Here is a 19,151-nt window from a genome sequence, read left to right on the forward strand (position 1 = left end):
AAACAGCTTCTTTGTCACCTCACACCCGTGCTGGGCCTGAGAACTGCTCCCCCCTGGGGTGACTCATTCTGCCCCACTTCCCACCTGGCCCCAAGTGCTGAGTTCCCTTGCTCCTGGCTGCCCCGGGACAGGTCTGGGTATAACCATGGTCCCTAAACCTCAGGGCTGGCCCCATCACCACCCACCCCTGGGTGGGTAATACCATCTTCACCGAGAAGTCTTGGGTAGTATAGGAGTGTATTGGTCACTGACTCTTGTCAGTCAGAGACAATGGCTGGGTGAGGGAGTCAATGAGGATGACGATGTCAGGAAGGCCCCAGGCTACCCAGAAACCCAGAAACCAGGCTATCCCAGAAAGGATGATTGAAGCTGGTATTTTGGGTTCAATTATCCTTTATTAGAACTTCCATGTAGAATCAGAGCATCACAGCATGAGGAAAAGAGGGGCCTTCAGTTTCCCAACTCCCTAGCTCAAACCTGAGCGTTCATGGACAGTCAGAGAACCTTTTTCCCACCACCATGCAGGTTTTACCCCCAGAACCTGGAGCCCCTTGAGAGGGAATGCTCTCTAGGGATTCTAGATTCAGGGCACCAGGAGGATCAGGAGTTCCCCAAGGAGGCTTGGTCAGCGCTGGGGCTGAGGGGTAAGCTTCTGGTAGTGGGGGTAATGGCCTTGACCCCCAGGGGTAGGACAGGGCAGTGCCAGGGGTGGGATGGGGCAGAATATAGTATGAGAGGAATAGTATGGGCGCAGGAACAGAATTATATGACTTAGAAATGAAAAGACCTTCAGAATCACCTATTCTAAGCCCCTCATTTTTCAGATGAGGTCCAGAGAGGTGAGGCCATGGTCACACAAGAAGAGAATCAGAATCTGAATCCAAGTCCTTGGATTCCAAATACCTTACTCCTTCCCCTGCATCACCTAGGCCTCTTTCCAGCTACCTCCTGGGCCAAGCTTACAGGAACCAGGCAGAGGAGAGCCTTGCCCTTCGAAGACCTCCTTGCCTTTGATTTCTGCGAACAACACCTTGCCCCCCTTCTCCCCCAGAGATTTTTGGGAAGCTCTAGGGCGTGGGGGGAGGATAGCAGTTCCCCTGGGAGCCAGAGACTGAGCTTTTCCTGCTCTTATCTTTCCTCAGTTTGGGGCCTTGTGAAGCTATGATGTGTCAGCCAGTGGAGATAACAGATAATAAAGATAAGGAGGAGACAGCGGCCGCTTAGATACATTAGTCAAATGATAAATGTTCAGAGAGAAACTGTGGGCTGAGCCCACAGGACAAGAGTGAGCGTGAAGTGTGAGCCCCTGGAGATCGGGAGCAAACAGGGCATCCCGGGGGAACGGGAAGGAAGGAGAAGAGGGAGTGCGTGTTTCCCTCTCCCCCTACTTGGGCTTACCTAGCACCCATGGACACATTTAGTGACCACGCACAGAGTCCCTCCCCCCATCATTCCAGACCCAGGGGCTTGTCTCCTACCCATGCCCCAAACGGGCCCAGAGTGGATCCTATGGTCCGTGGGTGCCTGTATGCAAGGCAAGGGTGTTTCTGTGAGTGTGTATACGTGTGTACGCGAGTATGCATCTGCATAAGTATGTCTGGGAGTGGGAACAGGGAAGTGGGAGGAGGGGAGTGTCTAAGTGTGAGGATTGTCTAGGGGTGTGTGTCTAGGTGTGTATATGTGCCAGGGTATACATGTGTACTGGGGGAGACATGTGGGCCGCGTGGACATCTGGCGAGCATCACGGTAGGTCGAGCTCGGCTTCCTCTCCGGGATGTGTCGCCAGATCCTTCTGCCGCCACCACTGCGTCAGCCGCTGCAGAGGGAGTGGGATGCAGTGTTGGGGGTGGGAGGGAGAGAACAGACAGACAGTGAGCCCCACACCCATCACACACCAGCCCCCAGCTCCCTTGGGCCTGCGTGCCTGGCGGTGCGCAGGCAAAGGCCTTCCTTTTGGACCCCGGGCAGGAAGCCTGGCTGTGACTGTGTTTTTTTAAGTGGCTGCCTCTGTTGCCCCTTTTGCCTTCTCTCCATTGTCAGCCCTTCCTTTGGGGGAGGGAAGAGGGGGGGAGAGAAAGGGAGGGCTGGAAACCCTGGGCCTCTAGACTCTGCCCTACCCCAACCGGTCTAGGCCATGCCTTCTCTCCAAAAATCATCAGACTTGGAGTCAGAGGCCGTGGACTGAAACCCAAGTTCTGTATTACCTCGGCAAGCTTTTTTCTCTGGGCATCGGTTTCCTCATCTGTAAAATGAGAGCTTTCGTCTAGATTAAAGCTTCTTAGCCTGGGGTTCCTGAACTTCTTTAAAAAATTTTGTTTTGGTAATTGCATTTCACTAAAATTAATTTCCTTTGTAATCCTATGTATTTTATTTTATGCATTTAAAAACATCATTCTGACTGCCAGAGGGGTCTACACACACACACACACACACACACACACACACACACACACACACACACATACACACACACTCACACACACACGTTAAGTATCCTTGACCTAGATGGTCCCTAAGGTCCCCTCCAGATCCAAACGCTGTTTCCCTGCCCCATTGCTGATTCTTAACCTCCCATCCTTCACACCCTGTCCCACTCCTATTTCCACTGATAGATACTGAGCTTCAAAAGTAGTCACAGCATTGCAAGGTAAAAGTGAGCTTAGAGACATCCTGTCCAATCTCCTTTACTTTACAGAAAAAGAAACTGAGGTACAGAGAGGTGAGGGGGCTTGCTCAACATCCTACAGCTAAAAAGTAAAAGATGCTGGCTTTGAGCCTAACTGTCCTGGTTCAAATCCATCCCCTTTATCAGCCTCTAGTGACATCTGGCTCTTCATCTAAATATTCTCCCACCTCCTACAGGAAGTCTTTCCTAATTTCAAAGCCTTCATGAGACTCCCTTTCTCCAAAGTTCTAGAGCTTTCATAGTCAGTGCCACGCCCCAACTCTCTTTTGAATATTCTTCCCCTGTCTCCTAGATCCCTTTCCCTCCCCTCCCTGACCTGTTGAAATCTTTCTGGCCCAGCTGAGTTATCACCTCCTCCAGAAAGCTTTGGTCAGTCATCTCCCATCTGCAAGCTGGAAACAAATTTTTTGCTGATCTCATAGCACTTTTTACTTTTCTTATGTCTTTGGCACATACTAATTTGTATTATCTGCTTGCATATTTTATCTCTTCTCTCTACCTCCCCCCATCCCCCAGTGTAAGCTCCATAAGGTCTAGGATTATGTCTTAATCATCTCTGGATCTCTCACTCTCAGCCCCCAGCCCAAGGCTCTGCACAGAGCAAGCCCTTTATAAATGTCTATGGAACGAATCTTACGATGCCTATACTTGTATGAGCTAATGGGCAAGAGAACTGGGAAGAAAAGAAACTCTGATCCTGGGATTTGGAGCTGGAAGGGGTCTGGATCAAGTCCTATGCCTTCATTTTGTAAATTAAGGAACTAGAAGGTACTTGACCAAGGTCACAAAGTCAGTAAGAATGGGTCCAGGATTTGTTTTTTTGTTTGTTTGTTTGTTTTATTTTGTTTTATTTTTAGGCAATTGGGGTTAAGTGACTTGCCCAGGGTCACACAGCTAGTAAGTGTCAAGTGTTTGGTCTGAGACCGGATTTGAACTCAGATCCTCCTGACTTCAGGGCTGGTGCTCTATCCACTGTGTCACCTAGCTGCCCTTGGGTCCAGGATTCAAATGGGTTCTCTGCTCCTAAGGCACTCCATCTACAGTTACAGCCCTACAAGAGAGTGTTCATGGATGTTCAGAGAAGGATGAGGTCATTCTGGAGCATTCAGGGAAGGCTTTCTGGTGCAGGTGCAATGTGAGTGGACCCTGAAGGATGGTTCTGAGCTAGAAGAGCCTTCAGAACATATAATCTTAGAACTGAGAGGGCCCTTAGAACACAGAATGTTGGAGCTGGGAAAGCCTTCAGAACATAGAATCTTAGAACTGAGAGGGCCCTTAGAACACAGGATGTCAGAGCTGGGAAAGCCTTCAGAACATAGAATCTTAGAAATGGGAGGGCCCTTGGAACACAACATCAGAGCTTGGGAAATCTTCAGAACATAGAATCTTAGAACCCAGAATGTCAGAACTGGGAAAGCCTTCAGAACATAGAATCTTAGAACTGAGAGGGCCCTTAGAACACAGAATTCAGAGCTGGGAAAGCCTTCAGAACATAGAATCTTAGAAATGCAAGGGCCCTTGGAACATAGAAACATCAAAACCGGGGGAACTTTAGAGATCATATGGTCCAGCCCCTTATTTTTTGTTGGAGGAAAGTAAACCAGAGATGAGAAGGAAGTGGCCTGATATCCCACAGCCAGTTAGTGGCACCAACATGATGAGAACCCAGTGTCCTGTTTCCCAGTCCGGTAAGGCCCTTGGCTGCATTTTGAGAAGAGAGCAGATTTTGTAGAGGAGATCCAAATGGAGGAAAGCGGAATAGAGAGAGTGGGGAGCAGCAGACTCCACCGATGGGCATGAACTCAGGTCCTGGGTGTCAGGGAGGAAGAACGGAGAGTGAGACCAGATGGGAGGATGAGACGATGAGCAGAGGATGGGGAGGTGTGGAAACAAGGGCCTCAGAGGCCTGGGAGAAGCAGAGTGAGGGTGTCTTACTTACGACAGGTAAGAGCTTGGGACAAGAGCTGTATCACCTTGAGGCTTTGAGCTCGGGGGCCCAAGGACGGCTTATCGGGCTTCCAGAACCTCCAGCTCCCCAAGGGTTAAGAGGAGCAAACGGGTCAGGGTAGGGCCAGACTGAGGCTTTCAGGTTTTCAAGAGGAGACTCCAAGAGAGACAGCCTGAGCCCATGGCTCCAGCCAGCCCAGGTGCCTTGGCCTAAGTGGGCACAAAGAGGGGAAACACCTTACTAGAAAGGGTGCCTCACTCCTGAAGGGAGAGAGGAGAGGTGAGGGCACAGGGAGAGTTGTTCAGTCAGTTTTGTTTGTTTGTTTGTTTGTTTTTAGACAATTGGGATTAAGTGACTTGCCCAGGGTCACACAGCTAGTAAGTGTCAAGTGTTTGGTCTGAGACTGGATTTGAACTAGGTCCTGCTGACTTCAGGGCCGGTGGTCTATCCACTGCGCCACTTAGCTGCCCCGTTCAGTCATTTTTCAATCGTTTTTGACTCTTCATGACTCCATTTGGGATTTCTTGGCAGAGATATTGAAGCGGTTTGCCATTTCCTTCTCCAGCTCATTTTATAGATGAGGAAACTGAGGCAAACAGGGTGAAGTGACTTGTCCAGGGTTACACAGCTAGTAAGCTCCTGAGGCTGGATCTGAATTCAGGAAGATGAGTCCTCCTGACTCCAGGCCCTGTGTTCTATCCACTGTACTACCTAGCTGCCCAGGGGGAGAATTAGAGGTAAAGACCCCAGGTAGCAGGCAGTTGAGGAACACGAACGCTTACTTGGCTCCAAGACCTGGCATTTAGCCACGTCCTTGAATCAGTCCTTCCCCTGACACAAAATTCTTCTTTCCCCTGACAGACTGCCAAGCCCAAGGGCTGACTTTATGAACATCGGCACATCAGTTCAACTGTGGAGATTCACTAGGCCACTGACACCACTTCCCAGTTTGTCTGGGGAGCCAGGTTCTGAAATGGGGCCTTTGTGGCCAAGAGCCAGGCTTTGGCTCCAGGCCTTTACTGTCCCTTCCGCTGGTACCGCCCTAGGGCCCCTGGGGCCTACCATCTTGGAAACATGCTGCCCCCAGCCTAGCTCACTTTTGTCCCTATAAGGCCCTGGGATCTTCAATCCACTGTCTTGAGGAAACAAAAATAAAACCACTGTAGTGGGTGGGGGAGTCTCAATACCAATACTACCAACTGGCATTTAGAAGGAAAGACACAAAGCCTAGTAAACTTGTCCAGTGCCAGAATCAGAGGGTCTCCTCCAACATCCCACCTGCCCCGCAGAGGAGTCCCCTCGTAAGCGTTCCCTGACCAAACGTCTTCTTGCCTCTGCTTAAGCTCCCATCACCTCCAACCTCTGGTCCTGGTTCTACCGTCACAGGAGCTTGCCCAGAGTAAGGGAGCCAGCTGAAAGCTCACCGTCTGCAAGAGGACTTTCCCAGTCTCCCCTCCACTGCTAGTGCAGCTCCCTCTGAGATAACCTTCCATCTGCTCTGCGTCTATCTTGTGTGCTTCTTGTATGCACCTGGTTATACTTGTTGCCTCTCCCGTTAGAATGTAACCTTTCCAAGGGCAGGAACCAAGTTCTTGCCTTTCTTTGTAACCCCAGTGCTTAGCTCAGTGCCTGGCATAGGATAAGGAGACCAGTAATGGTAGCACCCATTTCCCCAGTTTTTTAAGCCTTACAAAGTGCTTTTCTCGCACTCCCATGAGGTAGAAGCCCTCCTGTTTTTCAGATGAGGAAATCGAGGCTCAGAGGCTTTCTCAGGCAAGGGTTTGAACCCAGATTTCCTGACCCTGAAGCCAGCTGTCTTTTCACTCTTCTACATGGCTGGAAGATCTGCTTTCCAAGCCCTGCTTTGCCTCTCTCCTCTCTGTCTCTGTTTGTGTCACCTGCGTGTGAACGGTCTATTCCTGTGGAAGACCCACGGAGCAAAGTATCTTCTAGTTGCATAAAAACATCTAGTCCTACTGTGGTGCCAGGCCCACGGCTTACCGTAAGGATAAGTTGCATTAACGGAAAGCTTTCAGGTTTATAATGGCCCTGTGAGTGAGGCTTCATCATTTCTAAACCTAGCACCAAAAGGTATCGTTGAGTCCAGAACCTTCAGTTTGTTTGTTTTTTTTTGCTTTTTGGTGAAGCAATCAGGGTTAAGTGACTTGTCTAAGGTCACACAGCTAGTAAGCGTCAAGTGTCTGAGGCTGGATTTGAACTCAGGTCCACCTAGATGCCCCCAAAATCTTCATTTTTCAAAAGAAGAAACTGAGGCATACAGAGGTGAAGACTTGCCTAGGGTCACACAGCTGGCAAGTGAAAGAACTGAGACCTCTGATGCAAGTGATATTATCCCCATTTTACAGAAGAGGAAACTGAGGCCCTGAGAGGTTGACATAGCTAGCAAGTGTGGGATTTGAACCCAGGTCTCTTTTTTGCAAGTCCAGTCCTCTATGTGTGTGTGTGACGATGTCACTCCCTCTGCAGAGGCTGATGGGGGAATGAAGTGGGCACAGGCCCTAGGGTGAGGACCCCAGTCCTAAGATGGGGATGCATCTGTGAAATGGAAAGAAAGAAGAACCCTTGCCCTGCCATCCCCCAAGGATCATCTAGATTTTTTTCTCTTTGGTTCTGGCTTACAGCTGTGTGCACACACAAGTGAATATGTACAGACCCCACCCTGGCCTGAGTGGCTGAGGAGGAGCTCACCTGACTGAGTTTCCAGAAGGTATGCTAACCTTCTGATAAGTGTCCAGGAGCTTCTTCTTGAATTCTTCTAGGCCAGCAGGGTCTGAGGAGGGAAAAAGCGGCAGAGTCAGCCCTGAGCATCTCATTAGCCTTATGCTGACCTCCTGCTAGGGTGGAGTGGGCTTGGAGGGCAACAGACAGGTGTCTCATCTAAACAACCTTTAGCATAAATGAGATTTGGGGCCCCAAACTCAAAGCTTCCCACTCTTCCTTGGTTTCAGTTCTTCCAGTATTTCCTCCAAGTGTTTCTGGGGGGTTCCAGAGTCTACATTAGACCCTAGAAATGTTCAGGTGGCTTCCTCTTGACTGGAGAGCAGAGATCTGGTATATGGATGCCCTCGCAAGGCTGGCGTCAGCATGAGGAAAATGCTATGGGCAATGGAGGATGCCCATCTAAGCCCAAAAGACTCATTTCCTCTCTGGCTCACTTACCAATAGGAGCTGGGTTAACAGGTCCAGGGGGTCGAGGAATGGATAGTGTACCCTGGGCCTGTGAAGGTTGAAAGAATACACATGGGTCAGAGGGAGCTTGGTATACTAGAAAGACTAGCAGCTCTGATTGAACTACCTAGATGGCCCTGGGCAAATCATTTAACCTCCATGGTCTTCGGTTTCTTCATTTGTCAAATGAAGAATGACTTTTGAGGTCCCTTCTAGCTTTAAGGTCTAGGTCCCCCCAGAACCCAAGTGCCAACCTCCCAGCCAAAGGCCTGGGTCTCCTTGGGTCTGTCTCTTCAACTCAAAGACAAGAAGGTAAGAGGGGCTGTGCTCCTGGTTCAGCTAGGACATAGCAACCTGGAGATGTGCACAGAGGAAGCTCAGATATGTTGAGAGCCATACAATGTGCAAATCACAGAGGATACGCATCTAGAAAGGCAATCACAGACTTGTACACACACAATCATACAGATAACACACACACACACACACACACACACACACAGAGCACCAGCCCCATTCAAACACCAATCCCATCTCCAACCAAAAATAATAAAAATACATAAGAATAGAAGAACTAAGAATAGACCACATAAGAAGAAGGACTATAAGAATAGTCAGTCATTGATTTAATTCATTTAATAGGGGAAGTGAACCTGTGATTTCATTGGTAGAAGGAACTCCCTAGTGAAGAACCTCTCTCTACCAATGCAGATCACCACCTCTTCTCCCATTTGTTTACTTAGAAAGTTGCCTGGGGCATTGTAAGGTTAAGTGACTTGACTGGGGTCATCCAATCTAATAACCATCCCCAATTTAACCCCCAATCCCTCTCTCAACTCAATCCCCAACTCAACCTCATGACCATGCCCAACTTAACCCCAGTTCCAACTCCATCCCTCTTTCAACTCAATCCCCTACCCAATCTCATGATCATCATGAACTTAACCCCCAACCCCAGCTTCATCTTCTCTCAACCCTAATCTAACCCAATCCCCTCCTCATCCTCTTGACCATCTTCAACTTTAACCCCACCTCAACCTTCTCTTCCTCCTTGTCCTCCTCATACCTATGCCCAGCTCCAAACTTCTTCACTCTGGCCCTAACGTGCTCCTGATTCCCCCTCCCCAGTTCCAGCCGCCTCCCCAGACCTGGTCTTCACCTTGGTCCTGATGCAGGTTTCCAGGGTGGACTTGTTGATGTCCAGCTGACCTTTGACCAAGATCAGCTCCTTCTTCTTCTCCTCTAACTCCTTGGCCAAGGCCTCCTTCTCCTTCTGCAGCGTGGCCTTCTCTTCCAAGGCTAGCCGGGACTGCTTGACACAGTCTTCATGGATCTTCTGCACCCTTTCCTGGGTCTCCTTGGTGACCTTCTCCTTCTCCTCCCTGCAGGCCGCCAAGCCCTTCTCACTGGCCTCCTTCTGACGCTTCAGGTCGGTGTTTCTCTTACCACCTGCTCGATGCCTATCTTAAGTTCTCTGGCCAGGTTCTCGGACTTCTCCAATATGATTCTGGGCAGTTCTCTGCAGCGATGTATCACCTTGTCAGCCTCCGGGTTGAAGTAAAGCAAGGATATGCTGTCCAAAGACTTGTACAAGAGGGATTCCCGCCATACCTGCTCCAGCTTGGAGATGAGCTTCTCTTTGTCCAGTCCAGCACACAGGTCTCGGACCTGCTGGAGCTCGCTCACTACCAGCTGGTACTCACCAAAGTTATGCATCTTTTCTTCATTGCAGCCTTTGATCTGGGCCTCAACCGCTGCCTTGGCTGCTATCAGGACCTCCTTGTCCTTGTTACAGGTCATCTTCAGGGCCTCCTGCTGCACCTGGGCTGCCTTGGCCTTCTCTTCAAGGGTCTGGACCTGGGCTGTGAGGGGAGAGGGTGGAAGCAATAGATAGACTCTGAAAGACAGTTCTTTGGACTTCCCCGATCATAGGGTTTCTTAACGTGAGATCTAGGAACTTGGTTTTTAAATTATTATTGTCATTTTATAAAATATAATGGTAATTTAATTTCAGTAGAATTGGTTTCCTTTTTCATTCTCTTATTTTATGCATGTAAGAACATTATTTTGAGAAGAGAGCCATAGATTTTACTAGACCACCAAAAGAATCCATGGAACAAAAAAAAGGTTTAACTCCTCTGGCCCATCTTGAGGCTGGTGATCTCCCCCAGGGACCAAAGTGAGGTCTATCAGAGCTGGGTAGATGGAATGGGAGACAGACAGAACAGCAAATGGGATGTGAGGGACAGTCACCTGCAGACCACAGATGATAAACTTGGAGTTGGAAGGGGCTTAGAGACCATCTAGTACAACTCCCTCCTTTTAGAGATGAGGAAACTGAGGCCCAAAGAAATTAAATGACTTGCCCAAGGTCACTAAGTATCAGAGTTGGGATTGAACTGAGTTCCTGTGGCTCTAAAATTGGCACTCATTCACTCTAGTACATTCCCTCCTTTGTACTTTTGCAGCCTCTTAAGACTGGTTGCATCTTGGGAAGAATGGAGTGAGGGAAGGGGGTATTGATGTCCTACCCATTAAAAGCATGTAGATGGATAGACATGTAGAGAAGAGTCACTTTGGGTGATCCCGCCATTTACTTCCTCCAAAAAGCTGGTGAAAGGGGTCCAGGAATTGTTACAGCAGAAATGGGATTGAAAAGAGATGGCAGGAAGGAGAAGCAGGAGGAGATGAGTTAGAAACAGATACCCATCTGGGAAAAAAGAAGTCTCCAGAAGGCCTTCTTGGGGCTGATGACTCCTGGCCCCTGGCCACTGACCCCCGACCCCTGCTCTCATGGAGCATCTAGTCCAATGTGTACCTGAAGCCTCAATCTTCTGTCTCCTCCCTTCCCCTCCCCTTCTTTTCCCTCCTCTCCTGTCCTGGCCTCTTCTTCTCTCCCATTGTCCCTTGTCAACACATCAATCACCCCTCTCTATATAGGTGACTCCCACAGCCCTATTTCTAGCACTGACTTCCAGCCTGATATCCTGCCTCTGACTGTCAGCTGGTCCCTCACCAGCTCCTCAGGCTCACCAAGGCTCTGGCAAATGATCATCCGGTCCCTGATAAAGACCTTCAATGAAAGAAGAACTCACCTTCCCTGTTGCATTGTGGGAGAGTTGTGATTCCTAAGAATCATAGAATCTCAGAGCTGACCCTGACCTGAGCAGGATTCCCCTTTACAGTCTCTTGGCTCCCACAATACTAGCACTCCTCCATCTCTGACCATTTAAATTGGGAAGGGATCTTCGAGACTGAGTCCACCAAGCCATTTTGCAGATAAGGAAACTGAGGCATAGGCAGGAGAAGGGACTTTATCAAAGCTGGAATTTGAACCCTAACCTCCTCCTTCTCCCACCTAGGGTGGGGCTGTGGGGCTATGACCCAGTATAACAACATCATGATGTCATGGATAGATTTATTCCCCATGCGTGGCAGGGCTCCCTCTCCTCTCAGCCTCTGCTATCTCCAGCCTTGGGTGAAAAAGTCCTAGTTATGGCTTTATCCCACCCTCTAATGAGGGTATCCCTCAAAGATTTGTCTTGGACCCTCTGTCACTAGCAGTGACTTTGAGCAAGTCAGTCACCCTCTCTATGCCTCAGTTTACTTATCTATAACATAAGGGGGCTAGACTATATGGTTTCTGAGGTCTCTCCTTCTCATTCCCCCAGAGCTTCAATTATCCCCTTTATGCACATCTGTGTCTACAACTCTGATGTCACATGCCCAGTCTCTGATCTAGTTTTTCAAATTCACCATATCCCAATACTGCCTCTCTCCCCTCCTCCCATCCCTCTCCCCTCCTCCTATCCCTCTCCCTTCCTCCCCTCCTCCCATCCCTCTCTTTCCCTCCCATCCTTCTCCCTTCCTCCCATCCCTCTCCCCTCCTCCTATCCTTCTTTCGTCCTCCAACCTGTGTAGTTCTTTGAGACTTCTGCAAGCTTTTGTCGACAGAGTTCTTCACTCTTCAAGATGGCAATCACATATCTCATGTTGTTCTGGTTCTGAATCTGGGAAAAGGAAAGTACTGGGCTCAGATCAGGGTGGGCATTCAGAGGCATTCAGTCTCCCCCAAATCCCACAAATACAACCAAAACTGGGCGTGGGGACTGATGATAACAATAGCTGATATCTATACAACCGTTAAAGGTTTGTGAAGTACTTTCTGTATGTTAACTAAGTTGATTCTCACCCTGTGAAGGTGATAGTATAAATATTTTTAGTTCTACTTTGTCAGATAAGGAAACTGAGGCTCATGTTGGTGAAGTGACTTGAACAACTGGTGGAGTCAAGATTCAAACCCAGGTCCTTTTCATACCATGTTATTTCCCTGTTATATCATTTCAGGGAAAATAATAAAGGATTGTTGAACTGAAAATTTGAATGAAATAGAAGAAGCTAAGTTAGTGAGTAGAAGTATGGTATGTGGGAAGGGCTTTAAATCTGTAGTAAGAAGACTTGTGTTCAGATCTTGACTCTGCTATTTATTATCTTGAGCAAGTCTTTCCTTTCTCTGGTTCTCGGTTTCCTCATCCGTAAAATGGGGAGGTGGACCTAGATGATTTGAGTTTCTTTCCAATGCTACTTGCTATGATCTTATACATCTGAGAGGGCTACTAGAGTTAAAAAGTGATCTATAGCTCAGCCTGGTCCTTAAAAGTTTGTTCTCTTCATAAATGACTATAACTAGTATTATTTCTATATAAATAAATCATATTGATAGGTTCACCTCCCCCCCATCTTCTTGCGTATCTCTCCAATATCAATGTTAAGGACTCTAGCTTTCCCTGAGGTTACATGTTTGTCATCAGACTTTCCCACATACTCCGTTGTTAATGTTTTATATATTGATGATAACAATAATAATACCTAGCATTTCTATATAGCTTCAAGATTTCCAAAGTTCTTTCCATATCATCTCATCTGATCCTCATCCTAATCCTGGGTGGTAGATGCTATTATTACCTCCCTTTTTCTGTTCAGTTGTGTCTGACTTTTCATGATCCCGTTTGGGGTTCATAATGGAGTAGTTTGTCATTTCCTTCTCCAGCTCATTTTACAGATGAGGAAACTGAGGCAGACAGGGTTAAGTGACTTGCCTAGGGTCACACAGCTAGTAAGTGTCTGAGGCCAGATTTGAACTCAGGAAGATGAGTCTTCCTCGCTCCAGACCTGGCACTCTAATCCGTCGTACCGCCTAGCTGCCCTGTCTCCATTTTACAGATGAGGAACTGAGGCTGGCGGGGTTAAGTGATTTGCTCCTGGTCAAGCAGCCTCTAAGTGTCTGAAGATGGATTAAAACTTTGCCACATTTAAAAACAGAAAGGTCCAGGACCTTACTTCCTGAAGACTGATTGTCAATTGTCCTCAGAATTCCCAACCATACTCCAGGGCTGAAGTGCTCTGGGTTCTTCTTCCACGACTCCCCCCTGCTAAGCCGACAGATCTCTTGAACTCATCCATCCTGTCTCTATACTGGGTATCCTGGGGGATGCAGCACCCCGACCCTGTGAGGCTGAGGCCCTGAGCACAAAGAGGCGATGCCAAGAGGGGGAGAAGTCCAGACAAGGGGCCCGAGCAGAGGAGATAGAACAGCTCTGCTCCACGTTGGGCCTCCAAACCTCCCTCAAAGGAAGAAGGCAAGGCCCTGCTGTCTCGGGACCAGGCTAAACTCTCTCTCTAGCCCCCAGGACTTCTCGGCCTCTGGCCAGCTTTACTTTTGTCCCTCTCTCATCCCACCCGCCATCCTCTCTTAAGGCTCCTTCAGGTGGTCTCCCAGTTTTAAATTCTCCAGAACGGTTGGCCTCCTTGACTGAGTCCAGGGTGGTACTTGTACATAAAGGCATAAACACTGGGTGGGGAGCGGCGGAGGTTGGGTTGTGACCCTGGGTTTCTTCCATTTTCTGTGCATGAAGGACAGCTGATGTCTGTCTTTGTATCTGTGGCATTCACTGCCCGAGAGCCGTTGATGGGAGATTTAAAAAAATCTACCAGGAAAAACCAATCTCCCTAAAATTTCACCTCCTTCCCAATGACCTGGAAAGTTACAGAGGGTATCCTCAGCAAGTCTCCATTCTAAAGGAGAGAGACCCCGGCCCTCAACCTGGGAGGGCAGACAGAGCCCCCAAGCTCAGGGCGCCATAGCCAGAGGGGTGAATAGGCTTGTCAGAGGGGGAGATAAGGCTGCCCTTGGGGAGGAGTCCCCAGACAGAGGGGAAAACAGCCTTGCACTCGGGGACCCCCCAAGTCTGAGAGGGAAGCAGCCCTGGCCCCAGGGAGCCCCTAGTCTGAGGAGGCTATGACCCAGAGTGCCCTGACACAGAGGGGGAGACAACTCCACCTTGTTGTAGTAGTACAACTGGCCCCCACCCTTAGTGAGCCCAGAGTCTGAGAAGGAAGCATGGCTCCTGTTCTCAGAGAGCCCCCATACCGAGGGGGAAAAGGACGGACACACACACAGAAGGACATCTGGGCGGCTTCCTGTGTCTGAAATGGAGGGTGGGGGAAGGCTGGGGTGAGCAGGGATTTGGAGGGGGGTGGGGCGGGGCAGCCATCCTAAGGCCTCCTTCCAGGAGTGACCTAGAGTCTCTGGGGAGGCCTGGCTTTCGGATATCTCTTAGTTCCTGCCAGTTTCCTGATGGAGAAACTGAGGCTGGTACAATGGATGTTTCCTAAGTGCTCTCTTCCCCACACTGGGCTCCACCCAGAGAGATTTCCTGAGCTCCCAGCCCTCCCTCCTGCACCACCCCCCTCAAGCTGGGCACAGGCTCCTAGAGATGAGAAAAAGGAGGAGGCAAGGTTACTCTGGGCTCTAGTTATTACAGAGATAATCACCAGGTCTTCAACGCGGCCAGAGGGCAGCAGCCAGTTCGGTTTTGTCTCTATAATTCTCAGTGCCTGACTTTAATAAATGATTGCTGGATTAGACTGAAACTTCTCACATGTTATCACCTCCCTTTTACAGGTGAGGAAACTGAGGCCCAGAACAAGGAAGCAACTTGCCTAACCAGTCATCTAGCTGAACCCAGGTCTTCTGAATCCATGACCCTTGACCCCGCATCATTTAGCCTACCACAATTATATTGGGCCATATAATCATCATCATCATCATCATGGACAAGGGGCTCACATTTCTATAGTGCTTTACTGTTTGCAAAGCAGATGGGCAATGGGTTGCCATGGATAGAATGCTGGACTTGGAAGCAAGAGGGCCTGAGTTCAAATCCTTCCTCAGATGTAGATTATCTGTATGACTCTGGACAAGTCACTTGACCTTTTTGAACCTCAGTTTCCTCATTTGTAAAATGGGGATAATAATACTCATACAACCAAGGGGACCTCAGAACAGAGACTATCAGAGCTGGAAGAAACCTTAGAACACAGAACGTCACAGCTGGAAGGGCCTTTAGAACAGAGAAAAGAGAATGTCAGAACTGAAAGAGACTTTAAAACACGGAAGATAGAACCTGAAACCTGGAAGAGACCTTAGAACACAGAACGTCAGAGCTGAAAGGGACCTTAGAACACAAATGGTCAGAATGGAAGGGACCTTAGAACACAGAACATCCAAGCTGGAAGGGACCTTAAAATGCAGAACAATACTTTATGGGACCTGTGGGAGGCACAGGATAGATAACCTTTGTATGGTGTTTTACAAATCTTAAAGCACTCTGTCAGTGTCAGCTATGATCATTAAACCCACTTCCCTGGGGATTAAATGGTGAAAGATGGTTGTTTTCTACAGTTCGCAGGTAAGGCAGCTAAGGTTTACAGAGAAGACATCCTCTGTCTCAGATGAGCGGCATCGTGGCGCAGAGAGCCACTTTGGAATCAGGAAGGCCTGGGCTCCGACTCTTTCAGACACTCACTAGCTGTGTGCCCCACAGCAATTCACTCAAGCTCACTGGGCCTCAGTTTCCTCATCTGTCAAATGAGGGAGTTGGCCTCAATAACCTCCTCGGTGCCTTCCAGCTCTAAATATATGATCCTATTACCAAAAGCCACAAAGGAAGGGAGGAGGCTGGAGAACATCCCTAGTAGGGCAGCTAGGTGGCACAGTAGATAGAGCACCAGCCCTGGAGTCAGGAAGACCTGAGTTCAAATCTGGTCTCAGACACTTAGTAGCTGTGTGACCCTGGGCAAGTCACTTAATCCCAATTGCCTTTAACAAAAAAAAAGATCATCCCTAGCCAAGGATGGGTAAATATGGCTGCCTCCCCATACCCCCAATCCTGGCCAACCTCTGGGTATGTGACTGCTTGAGACTGCAAAGCACTTCCAATGGGCTGCAACTTGTGCAGGAGAGAGCCTTTGCTGATGTATGTAGCTCTGTGTATGATACTGAGTGTTTGAAAACAGTGGAAGAATATGGAAGAAGTGGACTCCCGTGTGCGAGATTGTAGGGGGTCCATCTAAGGATAGGGATAGGGATTCTACCTGTAATGTCATTTCGCTGGGGAAATCCCAGGGGAGGAAACTCCCTCCACCTATGCAGGATGGCACCTTCTCTCCAATTTAGCATCTTAGAGAGTTTTCTGGGTCAAGCAGCTTGCCCGGGGTCACATAGCCAGTTTGTGTGAGAGATGGGACTTGAACCCAGATCTTAGTGTCTTTGAGGCCTATTTCCTACCCCTATGCTACTGTTCCCCCTCATGACCATGAATATGTAATTGTATGCATGCAGCTGGGCGTGCCCACAGAAGAGGATGTCATGGGGCGTGTGATGGTGTCAGTAGGCACAGAACTGGGTCCTGACCTATGCCTGTAGGAAGCTGTGTGTTGAGCGTGTAAAGATGCCTACGTCTAGGTAACAAAGTAAGCATCTGAATTATCTTGGCTCCGGCACCTACTTTGGGAGAGTCACCTCCCCTCTTGGGGCCTCAGTTTCCCTAACTGAAAAATGAGGGGGTTGGAATTAGATGACCTCTGAGATCCCTTTTGGCTCCAAATTTATGCTATTGTGTGTGATGGCATGTGTGGGAGACCACAGAGGGCTCTGGGTCTTCCTTGGCCACCCCATGACTAGTAGGCACGTCTCTACCATCCCCATTAAAGAGGAGTGAAGATGATCCATCCAGAGCCACAGTATTATCCACAGCTGTCCCTTCCCTCCCCTCCAGCCCCAGCACCAGTTCCTGAGAGTCCAAACAGGGTCTCACCTGCTCCACTTGGCATTGGCGGTAACTGGAGTTGATGCGGTCCAGGTCCCGCCGGCTGCCCACCAGCAGCTGCATGATGGCTTCTCGGGGAGCGGGTGGTGATGTTCAGTTCCTTGGAGAGGTTGGCATTGAGGGCACTCAGGGACAGCAGCTGCACCGACAGGCTGTCAGCCCGCTTCTCTGTCACCTGCAGGTGAGCCTCTGTGCCAGCATGGGCATTCCCGTAGACCATGAACAGCACCAGGCCCAGGATGATGAGGAATTGAATGAGAGAGACAAACAAGAAGAAATATTTCAGGTAGTACCAGCAGCCCCGGTGGGTAGAGCTGCTCACATGGAGCCCTGTCCGTGAGTAGCTGTTTCTGTCCATGGCTGGGCCAGGAATGTTCTGCCAGGCCTGCCAGGCCCTGGGCTCTGAGGGGAAAGGGGGGGGGCGGGGCCTCCTGTTGTCCACCTCCCCCTTCCCTCCCTGCAGTCTCTCCTGCCCCATCCTCAGCAGGAGGAGTGTTTATATTGCCCTGCTTAATATTTCCTCCTCCTGGCTCCTTCCTGCCCAGGAGGAAACCAGGTCCTGGGGTTATCATAACAAGCCTGCCTAGACTTGGGGGAGTGGTAGCTGAGGGCTCAAGGGAGTGAGCTAGAGTGGGGGCAGCACCCCTGACTGCTATCCTACTTCACTGTCTGGGGTAGACAGGAATTTTGAGACCATTGGAGATATGCTCTCCATGCCTACACCTCCTGTTTGCTGAGTATGATACAGCAGAACAGCAGACTTGGAAAGGACGTTAGACCGTAGACCGAGCAAGGAGGAGCTTTAGAATGTAGAACACAGAATAGAAGGCTTAGCAGGGTGGGGGGTAGGGGAGAGATCTTAGAACAAAGAATGTCAGACTTGGAGGGACTTTAGATCATGGAATGTCACAGTTGGAAGGGCCCTTAGAATGTCGAATAGCAGACTTAGGGGGACCTTCGAACACAGACTGAATTGAGAGGGGCCTTAGGACACAGAACACAGAATATTAGGCTTGAATGGGAGACTGGGGTGGGGGGAACCTTATAATGTGTCAGACTTGGGAAGACCTCAGAAGAGAGAATGTCAGAGCTGAAGGGACCTCAGAACACAAGACGTCACATTTGGAGGGACCTTAGAACCCAGAATGTTGAAACTGGTGGGGCTCTTAGAACATAAAAAGTCAGAACTGGAAGACACCATAGAATATAGAATGTTAAAGCTAGTGGAGATCATGAATTTAGAACAGAACTGGAAGGGTCCTTAGAATATTTTTAAAAATTAATTAAGTAATTAATTTTAGTTTTCAACATTCACTTTTATAAGATTTTGAGTTCTAATTTTTTCCTCCTCTCTCTCTCCTTCCCATTCCCTAAGATGGCATGCAATCTGATATAGGCTATACATGTACAATCATATTAAATATATTTCCATATTAGTCATATTGCGAAAGAAGAATCAGAACAAAAGGGAAAAACCATGAGAAAGAAAAACCAAAAGAAAATAAAAGAAAATAGTATGCTTTCATTAGCATTGAGACTCCATAGTTCTTTCTCTGGATGTGGATAGCATTTTCCATCATGAGACTTTTGGAGTTGTCTTAGATCCTTGCATTGCTGAGAAGAGCTAAGTTTAACAAAGTCAGTCATCCTACAACGTGACTGTTACTATGCACAATGTTCTCCTGGTTCTGCTCATTTCACTCAGCATGAGTCCATACAAGTCTTCCCAGGTTTTTCTGAAATCCACCTGCTTATCATTTCTTATGGAACAATAGTATTCTATTATATTCATATACCACAACTTGTTCAGCCACTCCCCAACTGATGAGCATTCCCTCAATTTCCAATTCTTTGTCACCACAAAAAGAGCTGCTACAAATATTTTTGTACATGTGGGTCCTTTTCCCTTTTGTATCATCTCTTTGGAATAGAGACCTAGTAGTGGTATTGCTGGATCAAAGGGTAAGCACAGTTGTATAGCCCTTTGGGCATAGTTCCAAATTGCTTTCCAGAATGGTCGGATCAATTCACAACTCACCAGCAATGCATTAGCGTTCCAATTTTCCCACATACTCTCTAATATTTGTCATTTTCCTTTTCTGTCATATTAGCCAATCTGATAGGTGTGATATGGTACCTTAGAGTCATTTTAATTTAC

The 19,151-nt window shown here is 48.6% G+C and overlaps 1 protein-coding gene across 1 annotated transcript; it reads right to left on the reverse strand.

The window, feature by feature from the left end:
* Positions 1-375: 375 nt before the first annotated feature.
* PLVAP (plasmalemma vesicle associated protein) lies at positions 376-17,469 on the reverse strand. The gene is given in 8 exon segments (XM_020969396.2): positions 376-1,816; positions 7,344-7,425; positions 7,815-7,872; positions 8,983-9,263; positions 9,266-9,685; positions 11,737-11,833; positions 16,982-17,068; positions 17,070-17,469. Coding segments are annotated over 8 exon segments (1,314 nt in total). The 5' UTR covers positions 17,352-17,469; the 3' UTR covers positions 376-1,809.
* Between the last annotated feature and the right edge of the window lie 1,682 nt (positions 17,470-19,151).

Source organism: Phascolarctos cinereus, unplaced genomic scaffold, assembly GCF_003287225.1.
Source record: "Phascolarctos cinereus isolate Bilbo 61053 unplaced genomic scaffold, phaCin_HiC Scaffold_4;HRSCAF=312, whole genome shotgun sequence".
Taxonomy (NCBI): Eukaryota; Metazoa; Chordata; class Mammalia; order Diprotodontia; family Phascolarctidae; genus Phascolarctos; species Phascolarctos cinereus.